A 23,997-nucleotide genomic window follows, 5' to 3' on the forward strand; every position below is an offset into this window, starting at 1 on the left:
AAGCATGCTTAGCCATAGAAATTAGTTTTGTAATTTCTTTTGCCAATGTAATGATATTTTTTAGGTTCCAATTAAATTGGGTTATGGTCTCTTTTAATTCTTCCGTTGTGTAAAGGGCTTTCATCCCTTCAATAAGTCATATGTATTTTAAGAATTGGAAAGCATAAAAGAAATCGTAGAGTTCATGATCTCGATAGAAATACATTTTTAGGGTTCAAACACATTTTAGGAATCCTTTTCATTTCAGAATGTTTTTTTATAAGAACCACTCACAGTCATAATCAACTAGCTCTTCCACCTAGCCTCCTCAACCAAGAATTTCCTTACAGTTCTTTGCAATCCTCACTGGGATCAAGCTCGTTTTAAGTCTTCGAAAGTCTTAGATATTTTCTTAGTTCTTTCAAGAAATCTCAAGGTAAAAGCAACTTCAAAATGGCAGGAATTTATCTATTTCTGTCTCTTTGGTGAATTTTTCCATGTCGAAATGATTGCCTTTGCAGTGGCGAGAAAATGTCCAATCTCAGAATACCACGTGTCTTTGCCCATTCCTTATCTTGCATTTGGATTGGGCGGCAATGTCATATCAATTATCGGCTTTCTACCACAAGAGTCACTGTCACTGCTTCTTGGTGAGGTAGCTTAAATTACCCAATTGCCGCATAACCCTTCCACGAATCGCAAACTACTCTCATGTGAGTCTTTTCGCATAGTATTCTTACCGCGGGACCTTCATTGCATCGTTAACACCCGATCAAGGCCTCACACTTGGATTGTTGAGCATTAAGAGATACATAACCAAGAACAATCTCCAATCGATGACGACTTTATAAATGACAAACCCGAGCAACTAGAATCAACTACTAAAGAGAGCTTAGAAGGAATTCAATATTTAGAATCTGATGATAATATAGAAAGATATATAGTATTTAGTAAATAAATTGTTCTCTAAAATTGGGGATGTTGTTTTCAAAGAAGATATGAAAACAATAGGATTCATGAATCTCTAAATCAAAATTAACAAAAGATATTTATAATTCAAACTTATACATTCAAAATACTAACAAAAGATAGCAAAGTGAAAGTGTGGAGTCGAACCCAAGAGAATCAATGTATAAGCATGTAAATATTGGATCAAATGCACAGGATATAATAGGTGGGGTGGGGGATTAGTGACATTCAAGAAAGTAAAGTAAAACAATAAAATTAAAGTGGGAATAGATTATTGTAGTATTCTTTCCATCATAGAACAAATAAATTAATTGCAATCTAATTCAATCCACAATTAATTAATTCATAAAAACTAATTAACCTTTCTTAATGAATCGAGAATAAAATCTAATTCACTCTAAATTCAAAGAAATCATTTCATATTTTAGTGATTTTCATGAAATCTTTACAATTTACATTAAGTTTCTAGGTCTCAATGTTGTAACATTCAAGAGCATGGAAAGCTTCTATCTCAAGAAGGATTAATTAGTTGAAATTCTAATTGAAAATTAAAGAAAATATAAAAAGAAAGACATGTTTGAGATCAAATCAACAACATTCAATCAATCTTGCTTCAAAAATCATGCTTAGTGCCATTAGAAGTTAAAAAATGTTTTAAATAAAATACTCTAATTGATCCTAATTTTACACTAATTTTCTCCCCAAATAAAATAAAAATCAAAATTTAAACATTTTTTTTATACTATAAATGGGTATTTATGAAGAAAAGAAAATGAAGATAATGAGATCACAAAATATAAAGCAAGATTAGTTGAAGGTTTTTCACAAATACTTAATATTGATTATGAGGAGACATATTCTTCGTGCATCTTATGGATATAGTCATAGCATCGTATAAATCAAATTCAAATTTTTGCTATGTTCGGTAAACAGTGGCAGATCTAGAAAATATATTGACAGAGGGCTAAAAGAAAAATATGTAAAATAAACTACATAGATAAGATTTGAACTTGAGTTAGAAGGGAAATTGACAATCAGAGTAACCACTAAGCTAACTATAAAAATTAAAATTTAACAAGTTTTCTTATATATATTACATAAAGATAATAAAGTTGAGAGGGGGGCTCGAGCCCCCCTGGGCCTATGCTAAATCTGTCGGTGTCGATAAAGTTAGAAAGATTATTATATTGATTGAAACAATTAGGACAAATGTGGTACTATCATCTGAGTGAATATTTATTAAAAAAAGAATATGAAAATAATTCAATATGTCCATGTGTTTTTATAAAGAAATCATAGACGGGATTTGGAATTATAACTGTATATGTTGATGATTTAAATATAATTGGAACTCTTGAAAAGCTTTTAAAGGCAATAGAGCATCTTAAGAAAGAATTAAGATAAAAGATACCGAAAAAATAAAAAATTTTCGTAGTTTGCAAATTGAGCATCTAACAGATGAGATATTTATTCATCAATCAACTTTTACAGAAAAAGTTTTGAAAAAAGAATTATATGGATAAAGCAAATCCATTGAACATCACAATGCAAATTCGTTCACTAGATGTGAAGAATGATATATTTCGACTTTGAGATGATAATAAAGAACTCCTTGGTTTAGAAATATCATATCTTAGTGCAATTGGTGCAATTATGTATCTTGCTAATAATACAAGATTAGATGTTGCATTTTCAATAAATTTATTAACTAGATACAGTTCCTCTACAGAAAAAGACATTGGAATGGAATTAAGCATATATTTCGCTATTTCTAAGGAATAATCAATATGAGATTATTTTATTCAAATAAATCAAATTTTAATCTAGTTGGTTTTACAAATCCTGGACATTTATCTGATCCACACAAAGCTAAATCTCAAATAGCTTATCTATTCACATGTGGAGGAATTGTTATATCCTAGCAATCAGTGAAACATACCACCTCCTCAAATCATGTCGAAATTCTCGCAATTTATGAGGCTAGTCGAAAATGTATATGGTTAAGATCGATGACTTAACACATTTGAGAATCATGTGGTTTGTCTTCTAGTAAATTTCTTCCAACAATATTATATGAAGACAACACAACATGTATAGCCCAAAAACAAAACATATTTCACCAAAACTTTTCTACTTCCATGATCTTGAAGAAAACGGTGACATCAGTGTACAACAAATTAGTTCTAAAGATAACCTGGTGGACATATTTACTAATGCTTTACCAACTGCAAGCTTTAAAACATTTGTACACAACATAGGAACGCAACAGCTCAGAAGCTTTAAGTAATGTTTCCATGAGGTGGAATAAAGAATTGTAAAGTATATATGAAATATGTACTTTTTTTCTTTCACTATGATTTTTTCCCACAGAGGTTTTTCCTAGTAAGGTTTTAATGAAATATTTTTCATATATATAATGGACATCTAAGGAAGAGTATTATAAATAAGTAATGATAGTAGCGCAGATGTATATGTCGTGTGTCTTAAGTCTACCTAATATCCAAACAAGGTCACCTCCTTCATACATATGGTCTTCAGTAGGTTTAAGAATACGATTAATTGATAAGAAAAAACAATAAGGATTGGTCCATCTAATTCTCAACTTTCTTTCATTATTTTATTTTCATATTAATTTCCTAATTTCTTAATTTATATATATATATTATATTTTATTATTTTAATATTATATATTTTTTTAGTTTCCATATTTTAGTTGTACCCCGTTTTACACTAAAGTTTAGTGTGTATAATTGTAATCTTTAGACATGAATTTCAATGACATTTGTTTTAGCAAAATTAGATCTCATAATTTGGGGGAAAATTTTATTTAAGAAATAGACTTCGTATAAAATAGTAATACATCATTTTTATTTTTTTTAATTTCTAAAAAGAGGATATTTGTAAATGTATTTAACGGGTAATAATTTTAAAAATGGATTCTGTTAGAGAATGAGAACAATTTTTATTATAAAACAAAAGAAAATGAAGAAAAAACTATCCTTCTAGAAGCAAATTCGTGAGTCTTGACTTCGGTTGTTTAGTGGCCAGTGGGGACATTTCCATACTAATTTGTTTAGTACCTTTCTCAAACGCGTGTACATTTTTCATTTTATTTAAACTTCAAATTTGAATTGCATCAGTTCAAATTTCTTTCACCTTTATCACTTTTCCATCTTTACCTTTCTCCATAAAAACACTCGTTCACATGACTGCAAAATTTATATATAATTGCATCAAATTAATTTCTAAATTTAATTTACATAAATGTAACCGAATTTAAAAATATCTACGACTCGGAAAAATTGTATCATATGACAAAAAAATTAAAAAAATAGTCAATAACAATTTTTTTTATATATATTACGAATATGACAAATAATTAATAATATCAAACGGCTATAAAAAAGTTATCCGCTTTTAAATTTGTTACTTTTGAAATTTAAAAAATATAGTGATATGTGCTCTATTATTATAATTTCTTTTGTTATTTTTGCAAACGCCCTACAATCCGTGTAACAAAAGAATAAAAGCTCCATGAAGTCACCATTGTATTTTAAAATTTTCAGATTTGCGTTTGAATATTGGGAGATGATTTATAACTTCTTTTTCTTTTTCTTTGCAATTTATTCATCTTCCTTGTGATTTCTTCATTTCCTCTTCAAGATATTATTTTTTCTATTTTTAAACAATTTATTCTTCTGTTAATATATCTCTACATCATTTTCAACAAAATTCTTTGAGGTAATTATTTCACGATTGTTTCAATATTCTTCTTCATCTTCCTCATATTCGAGAATATCAAGATCATTTAAATATCGTTTTAATTGATCAACATGATCTTTTACCATGATCTACATGATTGTTTACCATGATCAACTTAATCATAATCAACATGATCATTCAAATATGAAACCTTTTTCCCATTGTTTAAAAAAAACTACAAGATCGTGTATCATGATCTAAGCGATCGTAGATCGTTCGCTTAGACTGTAGTACACTATCGTTTAGAAAAAAATTAGTCGTGCGGCGTGTTGACTTGGGTATTTTTTGTATGTTCGATTGTGGGTATGTGGATTTTTTTCGTTTTCAAAATTGTTATGCACATTATAAATATTTTACCGGTTTATTATATTTTTGAATAAACAAAAAAAAAAGTAGCCTCAATTAAAATTTGTCTATTCATCAATTCTCACTAATATAAATCTGTATTTTTTTTTTTTCAATCTTATTATATTTTTATTCCTAATTTGTTGTTACCACTCCACAGAAAAAATAAACAAAAAAAAGAAAAAAAAGACCATCAAGAAACATAATTTTCTTGATGCAATGGTTTTCTTGACGGAACCGTCAAGAAAAGACCCCTTATTTTGTAGACACATATGAAAAATGGTAAAATACGTGAGTTTTTGGGTTGAGGTTTCATTGACGGTAAAAAACCATCAAGAAAAGTATTGCTCGATGGACAATACATATAAAAAATACCATATTACGTGACAGTCATTGTCCATCAAATAATTGTGAATTTTTTTTTTAAAAGTTTTGAAAAATAAATTGAAAAGTAATTACTTGACGTTTTTGAAATAATTTTAAAAATAAACTGGTATTTTATTTGAAGTTTTATGCCCATTGAGAAAGGTTTTCCTTGATGGGGCCCAATTTTTTAAAATGGTTTCCTCGATGGGCCTTGACTATCAAAGAAAACGTATCTTAATGGACAATACTCAAATAATTTGAAATAATTTAGCGTTTTCGAAACTGTAACGCCCCAAAATTTAAGGTAATTTATTTGTAATTATCTTAAGTTCAATCTTTGAATTTTAGGTGTTTTTTAATTGTTGAATTTTATTGGGACTTATTAGATATTTTGGGAAAATATTACATTGTGGTATTTGTGGAAATTTGTTTAATTGTGCATTGATTTTATAATTAATTAACTAATTGTGAAGTTAAAATAATTATATTATAAGGATAATATAATTATTTAAGGATATATTTAAGTGAGATGAGAATAAAATAATTATATAATAAAGATAATGTAATTGTTTAGGGTTATTATATTTTGGGATAATATAATTAGGTAAGGATATTTATTTTTGAAAGATAAAGGTGATTGGATTGGAGAGAGAGGGAAATTTGATTTAAAGAAAAGATTTGATGGGTTTTAAATGAAGAGAGATAGTGTGAAGATTTTTGGAGAAGAGGAAAAGAAAAAATAGAAAAGAAAAAGAAAATGAGTTATTTTATTAAATAGGGCATTGGGACGCGTGGAAACCTACTCATCTTCTTCTTCCTTAAGAAACCCCTAAAGAAACCCTAGCTCCCTTGTGCCGTCGCCGCTCGCCTACCTCTTTTGCGTCGCCGTTTTTCTTCGTAAGCCAATCGAAACTTGAGTCGCCCCCTTTTGTTCGTCAGCCATCACCTCCATCTGCTTTCCGCCACATCGACAAACGTCCATCAGTTGTAAATACATCGTCTCCGTCCATCATCAGAGCTCTATTCAGTCGCGTCAGAGAACGCTGTGAACCCGAGCCACACCTTCGCCTGAGTCGTTTGAAGTCGTACCCGAGCTACGTCAGCCACCTGCGTGAAGTCTGAGCCGTGCGCGCTTGCGCGAGCCATCGAGCCATCCACGTGAACCCAAGCCAGTGTCCAAGCGGTATGTGCGCCTGTACGAGCCGCCGAGCTGTCCGCGTGCCTTAGCCTGAGCCGAGCTGAGTCGTCTATCCATTTTTTAGCCGCCAAGCCTATTTTGCCCATTTTACCTATAATTTTGGTAAGTTTGATTTGGGTTTTGGTTTTGCCCAAGAAGGATTTAGTTGGACCCTAAATAATTTAATTATGGATTTAATTGAATTATTTTTCATGATAGAACAATTGAGAGTTGTACTATAGAATTTTCCTAAAGCAAGGATAAATTTGGATTTATCTTCAACTTTAGGTAAGTTGAAATAACTGGAATTTGATCCCTAGACGACTATTAATTAATTTATTAATTTTTAGTTATTGGGTTCACCTATTTTTAGGACTTGACTGTGGGGAAGCTTGACTGTGACTGTTAGGATTATTTTGGGTTGAGCCAATCTCTAGGTAAGAGATTCTACTACTAGACCCTCAAACTGAATTTAAGAGACCACATATATTTATGGTTATGCATTAATGATAGCTAAAATGTATAACTAGATGCTATTGATAATGACTGTCATTATATGGGTGTTTGATGATGATAGCTGTTAACATGTTTATTACTGATAGTATATTGATGACGATGACTGTGTTATGTCTTTGATGACAATGTTTGATTTAAATGATATGATCGATACTTATGGCATGCTTTTGATAATGTATGTTATGTTACATGCTATGGTTAGGTTGTGCTATTAGCTTTAGCTATTAGAGTCGTACCCACATGGGTGTCCTTCGGGATCACCACCTTTTATGATTATGTAGTCCGACGGGATCACAAGTCCAGTATGACATAGACATAGACATGATTATGAGCGACTCGACGAGGTCACTCACAACTCGATTGTCTTAGTATTTCCTTTGGGTACACTAAAGACCAGCTATCTTAGGTGTTTTTTTGGGTTCATCGAAGACCAGATATGTTCCTACAGGATCACAGATTGCACGTGTTCGGAAACATGCTAGTTTAAGGGTACCACTTTACAATACTCTAATAGGAAGTTAACAGGCACCTAGCGGGACTAGTAGTGGGTCCCTTACTGAATATATTTTTATACTCACTCTTTCTTGTTTAATGTTTTAGGCAGAGGTAGAGGTAAAGGCAGAGAGAAGCTGGCGAATGACAAAAAGTGACCGTGGCGAGCCATAGGGATCTTTTTGCTTGTCATTGATTAGATGCACTTTTTATTTTATTTTATTTTCCTTTAAAACTAGATAGAGCCCGAGTTAGGATTTTATTTAATTTTATCTTTACGTATCTTTGTTTATGATTTTTAATGAGTATTTGAGGTTTTGTTTTATTTTCTATTTTTAAATTTAAGAAATTTTACTTGTCTTTTAATTAGTAATGACTTCAGCTTAGTATAAGGAGTTGGGTCATTACATAAACACTTTGGAAAATAAATTGGTATTTTACTAAGGTTTTCCTTGATGGTCCCAATTTTTTGAAATTGTTTCCTTGATTGGCTTTGGCTATCAAGAAAAAATTTATCTTGATGGGCAATGTCCATCAAGAAACATCTTTAAAAAAATGACTCTTTATGTAATATATAATTCATCTCTTTTATCGATCTATTAAACTTCTAAGATTCCATTAAATAATATATTTTCACATTGTATTGAAAACGTATTTTTCATATGGTTATAATATTAATAATTTTACAAATAAGATTTCTCGACTACCAAAAGAATAAAATCACACTTGCAAAAGGCATGCGTTCTATCAAGAAATACCTTTTAAAAAAAAAACTTAAACGCAATTAGATCACGTAATTCTGCCACTCGAAAGTCACCGAAAGTCTGCCGCTCGACATTATGAAAGTTCACCTCTTAAAGGTCACAGTGTAATTCCGCCACTCGAAGTTCCGTTCACTGGGTGTCGTTGTCTACTATTTGTTCATCAAAGTAAATTAGTATTCAAATATATATATATATATCTATGTTCATCAAGCACAATGCTACTAATAAATGTAGTATTCAAAACCCTAATTCTTGATTCAATACGAGAAGAATGCATCTTTTAATTACTTGTCATTTACTTTTTTGATTTTACTTTCCTTCCGTCTGATGCCAAAAATTATATGTGGTTGTTAGATCATTCAATTTGAAAATCCCTTTCATTTTCGCCATTCTCCCCGAAGTACCATTCTTCCATTGTTTCATCTTATTTATTTATTCACAACATTTTTCAAATTGTAGTGATCAATATTCAATTGTAACAAATTTCTAACTACCTATCTATAAATTGTTATAAATATGTTTATTTGCAATGCTTACGTTGCAAAGTTTGTTAGTAATTGTTGCTAAAATTAATTATACAACCCCTAGATATGGTTATTTACTCAAAAATTTTAAAAAGAAAACAAAAAAAAAAAGTAAAAATTATATACTATTATTTATTTAATATTTTAAAGCCAGATTTTTAAATAAAAATTAATTAAAGAAAAAAAAAAAGGAATACTAAATTACAAAAACTTCAGTATGCGGCTTGAAATTCCATTTTCAATTTTGTTCTATTATCTCCCTCTCCCGACTTCTCTATTTTTCTCTCCCAAATCCCTAACTCATTTATGTGGTGCTTCAAGTTCATTTTCTTTCTTTCATTTTTTTCTAAATCTCATCTCTTTTGTTCTCATTCTTCTTCCTAAATTCTCATTACCATCAGAATGGGTACATTTGTTAGATTTTCTTACATGGACGATCTTTGTTTGTATGTTATTTTTTTCTTCATTTTTTCTATTATATATATATTAAAAGAAGAAATTAGAATTTGTTATTGTAATTGGACCAATTTGAGATCTGTGTGGATTGCAATGAATGCACACTGAAGCATTTTTCTTTCACTTAACAGGGAAGAAACCATACCTTCAATAGAATGGCATCCATGTGACTCTACATTTTCATTATATACACAAAATTAGCCTTCAATCATCACTATTGTTCAATTACGTAATTGTGTACTGCTCTCACCACCAACATAAAATTGGTCTTCATCGTAAGTAATAGCTACGTTCTGTAATCTTCTTCCTTTTCTCATTTGACTTAATTTTTTTTAGTATTTTCAATTTGAATTTCACTATTGTTTTTTACCTCTTTTTCGTCATTATCCTTATTTCAATCAAGAATCCAACAAGATTCCCAACAATTTTCTCCTTTCAGGTTGTCAATTCAAACATTTTGATAGATTAAGGTAATAATGAAAAACTTATTCTAATAATTCATGTTGTCTTGATCATAAAATTCAATTGAGAACAATAAAAAAAGTTGAATGCTTGACAAATAAGTTCATTTTATTAGTCCTAATGTGTTATTTTGGTTATAGGATGAAGATGACAAAGGTGGAAAGAGAACATGCGACTAATCTATTGGTCTCTCGGTTAAAATTTAGAAATCATAAAAGAAAATTCAAATTAAACAATAGTTTCTTTTAGGTAAACATTTTCTATTCGACTTATTTAAACTAATGATTGTACATCTTTGTGAGTTGATGATATAGTCATAATGTTTAGTTGTCCCAAAATCTTTTTATTCAAGTCTATGCATGTCTCTATGTTTTGCTAACACAAATCGGTGAAAATACTGATTAGTTTCAAATTTGATGAAGTATGCATGACATTAGCTTTTGATGGGTTCCAATGTTGGGTATAATGACACCAAGAAATAAGTATTGACATAAAAAAATATGCCTTTTGGATGCCTATCAATTGATTAGGAGACTCATTCAATTGTGGAAAACATGTTGTATGAAGTTTACTTTAAAGGATAATGTTTATACAAGAAAGTAAGTAAAATTATGGAAAACAATTACAAGACAAGCTACCGGATATATGTTGCTTAAAATTGACTTGATTTCCTTTTTCATTATCTATACTTTTGTATAAGTTGCTCTTCAGTTTTCTTTTCACTACTAGAAAACTGGCAATACTTGACGCTTGTATAATTGATATACTTGACAAATTTAAAAACTGTCAAGTAACATAAGAAAGCGTCAAGAATAAGAAAGATTGAAAAAACCCATAGTTTTTATTTTTTTTGTTTTAAATAATTGACAGGTTAAAAGCGTCAAGAATAATTTTAATTACTTGACATTTAAAAAATGTCAAGTAATATATATTTTTAACTCATTCAATTAAAATTTTTCCTCTTTTAATTTAACTTTCCCAAATTTCCTTTTCCCCCAAATTTTCTAAAAAACCCTAACTCCCCCCATTTTCAATCAATCTGCTCAAGCCGCTGTCGTCTACTCGCAGCGTCCACCACCAGTTCGATCAATCTTCTCGACAGACGTTCTTCTTGCCGGATGACCATGGTACGTTCTTCGGCCACGTATCAGAGATGACCACCTCATACATTCTTTGGCCGATTATCATAGATGTACCAGACGTACGTTCCTCGGCCGTGCATCACATAAATCGTCAGACATTCCTTAGCCGCGCATCACAGAGACTCCTCAAGGTATGTTAAGCTTTGATCAGTCTGTAATTTCGTTGTTGCGTTTTGTTTGATTTACTAATTTTGGGTGGTATGGATTTATTTGTAGGAGGATATTATCAAGGGTCACCAGTAATGGCACCACCGCAGTACGCCGCCCCACCGCCAAAATGACAGTCAAGTTTCTTGGAGGGATGGTATGCCAAAAAGCTTCTTCTTTCTCCCTCTTTAATTAATTGTTTTGGTTTTGCTTGCATATACCAAAACTGAAGGCTTAAACTGTGAATGTTAGGATGGTCTAAAGAAAAAACATTTCGAAGGGATGAGATTGCTTGAAGTTTGAACTACATCTTTCATGCTAATATAATTATGTCTTAGAAACTTATTTCATTTTTTACTTGCTTTCTGTTATCTGCGGGGTTTACTAAATTATCTTCACATCTTTTCAATTTTTAGATTGTGTATTTGATTCTATGGGCTTATGATGATATTTCAAATAATCTTAGCTAATTTCAGTGAGATTTTTTTTTATCAATGATCTGAATGTTACACACACTAAAGCCTATTTTTAACTTAGTATATTAGAATTGTTATAATGTAGTTTAATTGGTAATTGGCAATAATGTAATACATTTTCCTCTATTTATGACATCTAATTTAGGTGGAGATGAAGCTATGATAACAGAAGACTTTGATATGTTATGGGCAGTGGACGTAAGTTTTAATTAAGTTATGTCGTGAGCCTATATAATAAACTTCTCATTCCACTAAGCTTCTTTGTTGAGTTACAACTTCGTTTATTGTTGAGTATATTCTTCGTCTAACATATTGAATCCATTACCAATTTTGGGAGATTTACAGCAGTTTGCAGCAGGAGCCAAACAAATTAAATTCGTGGAGAACTGAATTTTGAGTTGAGTAGAAAGCATCGAGTGAAATTGAAAGAAGCAACATCACTCACAATTTGAAGCCACTATTAATTTCTTTTGAAAGATTATAGGTAACCTAAAAACTCACTATGCCTTGTTTCAAGGACTTTTTTTTAAAGCACCGGATGAAGCTACATCTAACATGGAATGAAGCTTAGAACAATCTAATGACAATCAACAGGTAATTTTTACAACTGAAGTAGGTGTTATGCTTGAAACTCTAGTTTGATATAAAGTTTTGGATTAGATCTAGCTTATTGATGAGTTTCTTTGAATTTCAAATATCTATAAAGGTTTTTGTATGTTTGACCCCTTCCTCATTGTGTATGTTGCATGCTTATCTTTTTTAGTTTCGTTTAAGAGTTCTAAATGTGATTCATAATGGCTTTATGCTCATTATTTTATGTGTGCTTAAATGATCATTTGTTCCTAAACGTGTTTTGATTAGGATTTGGTTAATTTATTAGCTTTGTCTCTTGTTTAACTTGTATTGTATTTAAACTTATTCGCTCTTGAAGTGTTAAAAAGTTTTGTTTATTTACTTTTTTCTTCTCATTAGTACATACATGGAGTTACTGCTCATGGAGTTCACTACATAATAAGCAAACATTTCATCCTCTTGATGTTATAGTTGATGAACATATAACACAAGGGTGTTCACCTTTGTGATTTATGGGATATTTGTGTCTTGTTCGGATTTTCTGCTTGCAGGGAAGAAGAATCCTGACACTCTCTTAATGTTATAGTTGATGAATATCTTTATTCTATTCATGGTGGCATTGGATTACTGGTTTTGTTGTGGCTACTTTCAAGAATTTCCATGGCTAACTTGGGAAAGTCTTGAGCTTTTCCATTCAGATTATAGATGTTTAGTTTCTTATATTTGTCTTTGAAGTTAGTAAAATGATGGCCATAGGTAATGTTATTCTGTTTTCTTTGTCTTTCTTGTGTTTAGTACATCTTTGTCTTTTTTGTGTTTAGTACATCTTGTGTTTAGGCCATAGGTAATGGCATTGGATTACTGTTTCATGTGTTTAGTACATCTTGCAACTTATTATGATAATTATTTGTGTGTTTGGTACACATGTTTCTATGGAATTTTGGAGCCTGGACCAATGAAGAGATCTAAATTAAATTTTTAAGTATGTGAATACAGTTACAGTTTTTTAGCTCACTGGCTTGATAGTATTTCTTGGCTTATTCCTACTGTTTTTTCTCCTTTTTTAAGGATGAATCTTCCTTGATCTGGATTTCAAGTAAAGGTGAAAGGAGTTTGAAGTTAGCTTCAATCTCACAAATTATACCTGGACAAAGAACTGTAAGATATTAATTTATTGGTTATCACTCTAATTATTTTCTTATTTGATGCAATTAGCACACATTGTTACTTAATCCTTTCTTTGATATTTCTCGCTATGTCATTGTTCAATATACAAATTTGCTTATAATTTGATTTTCCTCTTTTCGACGGCTACCCACGACCTTTAGACGACAATCCACTACAATCCGACGACGACCCACTGCTGTCCGACAACGCCCACGCAAACTTTGGCCCATGGCGCTTTAATACTTGAGTTAGCAAGTTGGTTTATGAAGAAAGTTTTTGTTTTCATGCATATAATAGTTTAGTTAGCAAGTTGGTTTATGAAGATTGTAGCTTAGACATGTATATTTTGTTTATATTAAACAAGAAAAGGTTCATCTTGTAGATTAGACATGTATATGGTTCATTGATATATATATATATATAATTTCTTTGATGGAAAGTTTGAGTTTTTTTAATTGATGTGTATTAAAATTGTTGGACTTCAAAACAGGTGAACGATAAAATATATGGATATTTTAAAATATAAATTTTTTATTTGAACAAACTTTATATACTTGATACCTATAAACTGTCAAGTATAATTTCACTTCGTGTAAAACCTGTCAAAAATATAACCCTCTTATTGTTGACACTGGATTAGTTGACGCATAAAAACTGTCAAGTATAATTATATACTTGACGCTTTTTCAATGTCAAGTATAATTATACTTGGCACTTATAAACTGTCAAGTAAATCTCTCTTATTCTTGACACTGAATTAGTTGACACATTGAAAAGCGTCAAGTAAACCAATACTTGACAGTTAAAAAGCGTCAAATTAACCCAATTTTGTAGTAGTGTTTGTTCATCTTGGTTAGTTGGTCATTCTCTTTCCTTAAATTTTATTGGCAATATGTATACTTATATGCTGATTTTATTATATTTGTAAAAGAAAGTGATACATTCATGAATTGAAACATCAATTGTTGTTTAATATCATAGCTGAAAAGCACTAAAAAAGGTTTCTCTTTGGCTTGAAATCTTAAATTAGATATAATTTTACATTGGCTGGTAGGAACCAAGCATTTTATATGGTTTTTGAAAATTTGTTTTTCTTTTGAATGTTTTACAATGTCTTTCATCTCTTTTTCATAATTAAATAAAAGAGTTGGATTCTTAAGCATTGAAACAGTTAATTGTTCACCAAGGACTCTAGTGATCCTTGTGTCACGTACTATTAGGCATCTTTCCAAGTGTAAGGTATTTTTCTGACCTTGTATCTCAAGAGCCAACAACTATTCCACAATGATCATTTTTGCTTAGATTATCTTGATTGTATTGTGATGCTTACTTTAGTGATGCATTGAATGATTATCTTGTAGTCATGGTAGTCACTTAGATATGAGTTTACTGTAAGTAATGTAACTCAAGGGTTTTACACATTTTATTTCACTTTCTTTTGTTTGTAAGTTGTCTCATTAGTATAATATGTTTCATCTCATTGCTTTATTTGCTTAGAGTATGTTTCATCTCATTTCTTTATTTCTTAAAATAGTTTGAATGCATCATGATGCTTGCTTTGTTGATGCATTGATTGACTATCCTACAGTTATGGTAGTCACTTAGATATAAGTTTAGTGTAAATCAAGGGTTCTACACATTTTATTCTACTTTCTTTTATTTGTAAGTTGTCTCGTTAATATAGTATGTTTCATCTCATTGTTTTATATGCTTAGAGTAGCTTGTGTGTATTATGATGCTTACTTTGGTGATACATTAAATGACTATCCTGCATTTATGGTAGTCACTTAGATACTTTGTTATATGATTTTGTTAAGGTGATTTATCTAATTAATTTCATATAAGTAGGTTATAACACAATGAATAAATTGTGGATGATAAAAGATAGATTGTCTAAGGAACATGAAGAAGGTGTTGATCGTTTTATTAAGTTTGTACAAAAACATTCAAGTGGCAGAACTTCTAGGACATGGTGAGAGTTGATTACTTTGACTTTTTAGGACGCTACAGATGATACATGTTCTTTATTGCTATGAACCAATCCTTTTTATACTTATATATAGGTTTAGGTATACTGTGATATGATGTCAATTTCTGTAGGGATATGTCTTATATGATCTTATTTGTTAGATACTCTTTGTTTTTTTTTTTTCTTTTTTTGTAGAAACATTGGTTTGCAGTTGATTAATGAAAAATAATTAGTTTATTCGATCAATGTCTAGTAAGTTTAAGAAATATATGTTACTTGTGTTTCAATTATATGGTCTAATGGTATGAATTTTATATTTGTGATTGTTGATATTTTACATGAGTTGTTTGAAGTTATGAAGTTATAAGTTTCGAGTTGTTGAAGTTTTGGAGTTGTGTGAGTTACGTAGTTTTGAAGTTGTGGTGCAGTTGTGCATGTTATGTAGTTGAAAAGAATTTGTTTGAAGTTAGTTTGTAGTTGTATTAAGGATTTTGCATATTTTGACGTTGTGTTATTTTTAGGTTTTTTGAGCTTGTTTAAGGTTGATTATAAGTTACATATATGGGAGGGTTGCAATGACCCATATATTTTTTTATTTTTTTAAAGTTGTTATAGTTGACGAGCGAAAAACGTCAAGAATAGATTTTTGTTGACGGGGGTAAAACACATAAAAAAAAGGGTTAACTTGATGGACTGATTCAATTTCTTGATAGACAATACCATAAAAAAAAAAAAGGTTTTTTATGACATGTTTGGTCATCAAGTAAACTGGTTTTTCTTGATGGATTTTTTCAGTTTTCTTGATGGCCGAAAAACATAAAATTCTCTGTTCTTTATGACTAATACCAACAAGAAAGAGTTTTTTATGACATGTTTTGATCATCAAGTTTTCTTGATGTCTGCCTACTTGATGGGCAAAAACCATCAAGATAGACATTTTTTTTACATACTTTGAACATCAAAGAAGGCCACATTTGTAGTAGTGATTTAAGGTTAATTTACATTTACAGAACAAAACTAAAAAAATATTTACAATTCGTGTAACAAAAATAAAAGCTCACGAAGCCACTATAGAATTTTTATAAATTTTTTATTCGTTTTTGTTGGTTTTGAATTTTGCATTGAATGTCTGTATATATTCTTCATATTATTACTTCTCCTTCTTCATATTCTCATTTCTTCTTGTTTGCAATTTTATCTTCTCTTCTAGAATTTCTTCCTTCTTTGTCATATTTCATCTTGGACATCATCTCCTTACTATTTTTAATTATCAAGTATTGGGTCTTTTTTCTTTTTCTTTTCTTTTTCACTGCAAGTATACCAAAATCATTTAGATTTGATACAAGATTTTGTACCGAGATCGTTTAAATACTAGTACACCATCATTTCATTTAGATTTGGTAGTAGATTGTATACCAAGATCGTTTAGGTTTGTTACAAGATCATGTGTCAAGATGGTTTTACCAAAATTTGAATGATCGTGTACCAATATAAAAACGATCATGTACCAAGCTTTTCACACGAGTGTGTAACCGATTAATCGTGAGATATTTTTGTTATTTCATATCATGGGCTTATGAATTTTTCAAGTTTTTAAAATGGTGTTGTACATTGTTAATACTTTTTGCATTTTGTTCTTATTTTTTAAAAAAAACCTCGAAATTTAAAAACGTACATGTTAATATCTCAATTGAATTGTGTTACACGTTATTATCTTCCCTTATTTAAAATAAGATTCAAATGGTTCCATTTTCTTAGCTGTAAAATCATTTTTGACAAATGACTATATATATATATATATATATATATATATATATAATACTTTATTTTTCCAAAAAGGACAACGGAATCACGTTTCATTTGAGGTTACAGTTTTTTTCTTTTCTTTTTTTATTTTATGTTAGTGTCATAACATGCAAATAAATACATACATTGTCCTGTAATTATCCGACTCTAAAAAGCATTAATGAAAAGTGATTCTTTTCTCTTCCCCATATACCAAAATTAAAGTTGCACTTCTCATGTGAACGCCTTGAAAAAAATCCCAAAATTTCCAACCTCATTCTCATTTAATATATTTTATTTCTTTTGTTTTGAGAATACAAAAATGCATAGCAACTGGGTAGCTGACATAAAAGTTCTTAAACTAACTTGTTTTAGCCTTATATAAAAACAGTTATTACATGACACACTAATTTTGTACTTGTCTCAAATGGTAATAAGTTTATATGGAACCTTTATTATATGACTTGCCAATCTTGGTTCTTACTCAATTACATGTCGGTTGCCAAAAGTTTGTAAAAGTTAAATTTATTCCTCTGGAGAATAAAAATGTTTTATTTTTAAGTTTAAATCCTTTTTCTCATAAATCCTCGTTCTATCATTTAAAAAACAAAAAAAAAAAAAAAAAAAAAAAAAGAAAAAAGAAAGAAAGAGAAAAGCACTTATAAAAACCAAATACGCCATTCTTCTACCTTTTGATTTGAAGCCCAGAACACAAATATGCCATTCTTCAACCTTCACCCTTCGTCTCCCTTTCTTCTCTTCTTCTTCTTCTTCTTTCAGCTTCCTGTTTTTGCTATCTTCTCTGATCGTGATTACAATATTCTGATTCGGGTTAAAACCTCTTATCTCCATGATCCCGATGGCTCTATGAACAATTGGGTTCCAAATCAAGCTCACAATGCTTGTAACTGGACTGGCATCACCTGCGATCCCACTAATTCCTCTGTTCTGTCCATCGATCTCAGTAATTCCGGTTTCGTTGGCGGATTCCCCTTCGTTTTTTGTCGGATTCCCACTCTTAAATCCCTTTCTATCTCCAACACTAGCCTTAATGGAACTTTACTCTCTCCTTCCTTCTCTCTTTGTTCTCACTTGCAACTCCTCAATCTTTCCAGTAACCTTCTCGTTGGTACTTTGCCGGACTTTTCTTCTGGTTTCAAACAACTACAAACTCTCGATCTCTCTTCCAACAATTTCACCGGTGAAATTCCTCATAGCTTTGGGGGGTTATCGGCGCTGAAAGTGCTCCGTTTGTCGCAGAATCTACTCGACGGCTCATTACCTTCTGTTCTTGGAAATCTCAGTGAGCTAACTGAAATGGCCATCGCTTATAATCCGTTTAAACCCAGTCGGTTACCGCCTGAATTCGGCAACCTGACGAAACTTGTAAATATGTTTTTACCGTCTTCGAAACTCATTGGACCCATTCCTGATTCCATTGGAAACCTTGCTCTGCTTAGTAATCTCGATTTATCTACCAATTCAATTTCGGGATCGATCCCGGATTCAATCGGTGGATTAAGAAGTATAGAGAGCATTCGACTCTATAACAACCAAATCTCCGGGGAGTTGCCAGAGAGCATCGGAAATTTGACTACTTTGTTTTCCCTGGACATATCGCAGAATAGTCTCACCGGGAAATTGTCGGAGAAAATTGCTGCTTTGCCTCTTCAGTCTCTGCATCTCAATGACAATTTCCTTGAAGGCGAGGTTCCCGAGACCTTAGCTTCTAACAAAAATCTTTTGAGTTTGAAACTCTTTAACAATAGCTTTTCCGGCAAACTTCCTTGGAATTTGGGTCTAAATTCTTATTTGAATGTGTTTGATGTCTCTTCCAACAATTTCATGGGCGAAATTCCGAAATTTCTCTGCCATGGAAATCAACTTCAAAGAATCGTTTTATTCAATAATCATTTCTCAGGAAGTTTTCCAGAATCGTACGGTGGTTGCGATTCTCTGCTTTATGTCAGAATTGAGAACAATCAACTTTCCGGGCAGATACCGGACTCGTTCTGGAATCTCTCTGGACTTACTTATATTCGGATATCAGAAAATCGATTTGAGGGCTCCATTCCGCTTGCGATAAGTGGCATTCGTTATCTTCAAGATTTGGTGATTTCCGGCAACTTCTTCTCCGGCCAATTACCGAAGGAGATTTGCAAACTGCAAGAGCTCGTCCGGTTAGACGTCAGCAGGAATAAATTATCCGGGGGAGTTCCTTCATGTATAACCGAGTTGAAGCAACTTCAAAAGCTCGACCTCCAAGAAAACATGTTCGCGGGAGAAATACCCAAGTTGGTTAACACATGGAAAGAGTTAACCGAGTTGAATCTGTCTCACAATCAATTCACCGGTGAGATTCCACCTCAACTCGGAGATTTACCAGTTCTAAAATATTTAGATCTCTCCTCAAATTTACTTTCCGGCGAAATCCCCGAGGAATTAACGAAGCTAAAACTTGGACAGTTCAATTTTTCCGACAATAAATTGACCGGAGAAGTTCCTTCCGGCTTCGACAACGAACTATTTGTCAATAGCCTAATGGGTAATCCCGGTCTTTGTAGCCCGGATTTGAAGCTGCTGAACCGGTGTCCCAAATCCAAATCCATAAGTTTTTATATTGTTATTGTTCTGTCCCTTATTGCTTTCGTTCTCATCGGGTCTCTCATTTGGGTAGTCAAATTTAGGATGAATCTCTTCAAGAAATCGAAATCTTCATGGATGGTGACTAAGTTCCAACGTGTTGGATTCGATGAAGAAGATGTAATTCCTCATTTAACCAAAGCAAATATTATTGGATCGGGCGGGTCCAGCACTGTGTTCAAGGTGGATTTGAAAATGGGGCAGACTGTCGCTGTGAAGAGTCTCTGGAGTGGCCACAACAAATTGGATTTGGAACCGATTTTCCAATCAGAAGTTGAGACATTGGGTCGGATTCGCCATGCCAATATTGTGAAGTTGCTCTTCAGTTGCAGCAATGGAGAAGGAAGTAAAATTCTTGTGTACGAATACATGGAGAATGGGAGTTTGGGAGATGCTCTACATGAACACAAATCCCAAACTTTATCTGATTGGTCCAAACGACTTGACATTGCTGTTGGAGCAGCCCAAGGATTAGCTTACTTACACCATGATTGTGTTCCTCCAATAATCCATCGTGATGTTAAGAGCAACAACATTCTCTTGGATGAAGAATTCCACCCTCGAGTGGCCGACTTTGGTTTAGCCAAGACGATGCAGCGCCAAGGAGAGGCAGATGATGGCAGTGCCATGTCTCGTATTGCTGGCTCCTATGGTTACATTGCTCCTGGTAAACAACATTCAATAGCTTAAGTTGATGGCGTATATATATTTGATTACGTACTCATATTTGTTATATTTTTTAACGACAGAGTATGGGTACACAATGAAGGTGACAGAGAAGAGCGATGTGTATAGCTTTGGAGTAGTATTGATGGAGTTAGTGACAGGGAAGCGACCAAACGATGCATGCTTTGGAGAGAACAAAGATATTGTGAAATGGGTGACAGAGATTTCATTGTCAGAAGGAGAAGGAGAGAAAGGATTAAGTTTAGACGAGATTGTTGATGAAAGGTTGGATCCGAAGACATGTGTAGCAGAAGAGATAGTAAAGATCTTGGATGTGGCAATTCTTTGTACCTCTGCTTTGCCTCTCAATAGACCATCAATGAGAAGAGTGGTTGAGCTGATAAAGGACACCAAATTGCCTCATTCCAAGTCGTGAACTTTGCATCTTTAGTGCATGTGAATGTCAAATAAAGTCTTTTTTTTTTTCTTTTTTTTCTTTTTTCTCTTTTCTTTCTCCTTTTGGAATGAACAAGTTCTGATCCGGATGAGATAGAGGTTTTTTGTTTATGTGGCAGTACTTTTTCTTTATTAACTTCATGTGCTGCCTCTTTGACTTTTAATGAAGTTAAGAACCAGCTTTCTTGGAGTAACTCGGCTTATATAGATCGTTATCTTTAGGAATGTATATTAATTGTAACTTGTGAGAGTTCTAGTACATATTATGTCTTTTTTTTTTAAAAGGAGACAAATGCAAATAAAAAGTTTATCTTATGTATGAATATGAGAAAATAGTACTACTTAAAATGTGTTCTTTATACATATTGAGTTTTCCTTTAGATCAAATAAACGCAAATAAAAAGTTTTAACTTATGTATGGATATGGAAAAAATAGTAACACCAGAGTTCAAGGGTGTAGTATATATAGCTTTAACCTATTCAACTATTTTCAGGTCAGCATGGATACTTCTATTTTACATTGGAAAAATATATCAAAATATAATTATTGTGAGCCTAGTATAATAAGAAATCAAAAACCCTATTTTATAAATATGAAATGCTTATATATTAATTTAAATATATTTGATTTATTTTATAACTATCCACCAACACACTATTTATCTCGACCACAAAAAACTACTTCTTATGACTAATATTTGTGGTTGGGAATTAGATCTTAGGAAATTATCGATCCTTAATTTAGAATACTATTTGTTGAGTGTGGTACAAGCAAATGTTGATAAACAACCAAAACATGAAGAACTCTTGATCATCCAAATTTAAATGTGTGTGTAATTAAAAATGTTGATAGCCAATTTGGCATGATTGAATAAAGATTACAGACAAATTGATCGAATTATAAGTTGAATAGTAAAGCATACTTAATTATGGGTTATTAAAAGATTTTTCTTTTTAAATATTATTTAGTCCAAAATCAACCATTATTGATGATGACTTGTTATAGTCAAAAGCACAACTAAAAGTAAGTGGACTTACTAGTCTTTCTTTTATTATTATTATCATTTTTTTTTTCCTATTCCAATAATTATTATCTGTTTAGTTATTTGTGTGGGCAGAGGAAAAAAAATGATGGTCCCTATAGATGTTGACCTATTGAAGACAATGGATTAGTTCAACAGTCTCAGTCCCCTTTTTAGTACCCAATTCAATCCAATACATATCAACAAACATTAAAAGTCAAAAAATAATGTAAGCTTCCAAAAAGCCTTTCTATTTCACATTGTCATAACCTTCAACCAATTAATCTCTTTCTTCCTGTCTTTTTCTTAGAGTAAAGAGCCATAGATATGTTAAAGTTGTACCTCCACACTACTTTTCAATAATAATAATCACTCTCCATCATATATAGTTACCTAATCACCACATTTTATTAACTTTCCAAGTGTGGTTTGATTTCATAAAGGATAATTATACCTCTACTGCCTAGTGTTCCAATATTTAATTAGTTTATGTAAGTTTATTGAAAATAATTGTTGATTAGGTTTGTTTATGAATGCCCAATAATTAATATTAATAAAGTGTTAAAATTGTTGAATTATTTTGAAGTACTATGGCTCTTCTAAATTATAATTGCAGGAATTCCTTACTAACTTTTGACTAGTTTAGAAATTGAGTTAGAATTTTAATTAAGCTCAAGAGACCCACTTTATTTGGATCATGAATACGTATATTAAATACCTAAAAATTAGTTTAGGTTGTTTTTTTAGAGGTCTATTAAAAAAATACAATAAAGCGACAAAATATATACATTATACAGAAAAATTTCGAAAATAAAAAAAGTTCACACACCTATAATGAAAAATACCATAAATGGTCTGTCAATCATGCCGTCAACAACACACGTAATATATTTGGTACACGCTCGTTTAGATTTGGATAGCCAAATCTAAACGATTTATTTTTTCAAGTTTATCGTTTAATTTGGTTACACGAGCACTTAAATTTGGGTACACGATCGTTTAGATTTGATCATTTAGATTTGGGTAGCCAAATCTAAACGATTTTTTTTTTTCAAAATTTTGTATACAATCGTTCAGATTTAACGAATTTTTTCAAGATTATTTTGGTACACGATTGTTTAGATTTAAGTAAACGGTTTTTTAAATTATTTTAGTACACGATCGTTTAGATTTTTCTACATGATCGTTTATTTTTTTTTTTTACACAATCGTTTAGATTTGGCTACCCCAATCTAAACGATTTGTTTCAAGATTCTTTATACACGATCACTATTTTTTGTACACGATCATTTAGATTTGGCTATCTAAATCTAAACGATGTTTTTTTCAAGTATACATGATCTTGAACAACTAAATAAAAGTTTGAAAAAAAAAATAGATCTTTTATATTTGATACACGACCTTGAATCAAATAACAGTTTGGAAAAAAAAAAGAGAAAAAGAAGAAAGACAACGGAAAGAAATCGCAACGAAGAGGAGAAGAAAGACAGAAGCACAAACTTGGTATATTTAAAAAATGGCTAATTTGATAGATTTTGTTACACATGTTGTTAATATTTTATTGGTTTGTCATATTTATGAAAAAAAAAAATTTCTTAATAATTTGATTTTGTTTTATAAAAACAATTAAGCTTTCAATCATCCCTTTTATTTCTGAACTTTTACTTTGGTTCAAGTTTGTTACTTGTTTTTATAGCCATTTCCAAAAATCAAATCAAGTTTAAAACTAAAAAAGAAAAATAGTTTTTACATATCTTTTTTTTCAATCCGGCCTAGAAGGAAAAATAAGGAATCATTTTATAATCATTTATTTTTTAGTTTTTAAAAAATAATTGTGAAAATTCCACTTTCATTCCTTGGTTTCGAAGTATTGGCTATATTTTTTTTAGAGTTTTTGAACGCTAGTCAAAATTTGAAAACTAAAAAAAGTTTAGTTTTTTAAAGCTTGTTTTTGTTTTTGAAATTTGACTAAGATTTCAACTTTAATTTGTACTTTAAAATGATGCATATCATTGTAAAATATGAGAAGAAATAGACTTAATTTTTAAAATTAAATTTATTACCAAATAGGATAGAGGAAGAAAATTATGGCCCTATGGGTGTGGTTGAAAAAATGTCGACATAAGTGATCATATCTAG

At 31.2% G+C, this 23,997-nt stretch overlaps 1 protein-coding gene and 2 non-coding genes across 3 annotated transcripts; all 3 read left to right on the forward strand.

Moving 5' to 3' along the window:
- Positions 1-11,536: 11,536 nt before the first annotated feature.
- Positions 11,537-11,625, forward strand: LOC127150112 (small nucleolar RNA R11/Z151). The gene has a single exon (XR_007822129.1). It is a non-coding gene; the product is annotated as a small nucleolar RNA R11/Z151 (small nucleolar RNA).
- A 105-nt stretch (positions 11,626-11,730) lies between these two features.
- Positions 11,731-11,837, forward strand: LOC127150113 (small nucleolar RNA Z152/R70/R12). Its single transcript, XR_007822130.1, has one exon. It is a non-coding gene; the product is annotated as a small nucleolar RNA Z152/R70/R12 (small nucleolar RNA).
- Positions 11,838-17,570: 5,733 nt separating this feature from the next.
- On the forward strand, positions 17,571-21,159 carry LOC103491839 (LRR receptor-like serine/threonine-protein kinase HSL2). Its single transcript, XM_008451946.3, has 2 exons — positions 17,571-20,381; positions 20,464-21,159. Exons 1-2 carry the CDS (start codon positions 17,789-17,791, stop codon positions 20,814-20,816), a joined length of 2,946 nt encoding a protein of 981 aa, XP_008450168.2. The 5' UTR covers positions 17,571-17,788; the 3' UTR covers positions 20,817-21,159.
- The last annotated feature ends 2,838 nt before the right edge of the window (positions 21,160-23,997 follow it).

The sequence above is a fragment of the Cucumis melo genome, chromosome 6, assembly GCF_025177605.1.
Source record: "Cucumis melo cultivar AY chromosome 6, USDA_Cmelo_AY_1.0, whole genome shotgun sequence".
NCBI lineage: Eukaryota > Viridiplantae > Streptophyta > Magnoliopsida > Cucurbitales > Cucurbitaceae > Cucumis > Cucumis melo.

What these genes read in the sequence shown, in the direction of transcription:
- LOC103491839 (XM_008451946.3), top strand. Translation starts at nt 17,789, where the DNA reads ATGCCATTCTTCAACCTTCACCCTTCGTCTCCCTTTCTTCTCTTCTTC. An exon ending in CTATGGTTACATTGCTCCTG is followed by an intron (nt 20,382 to 20,463) that starts GTAAACAACATT and finishes TTTTAACGACAG; the next exon opens with AGTATGGGTACACAATGAAG.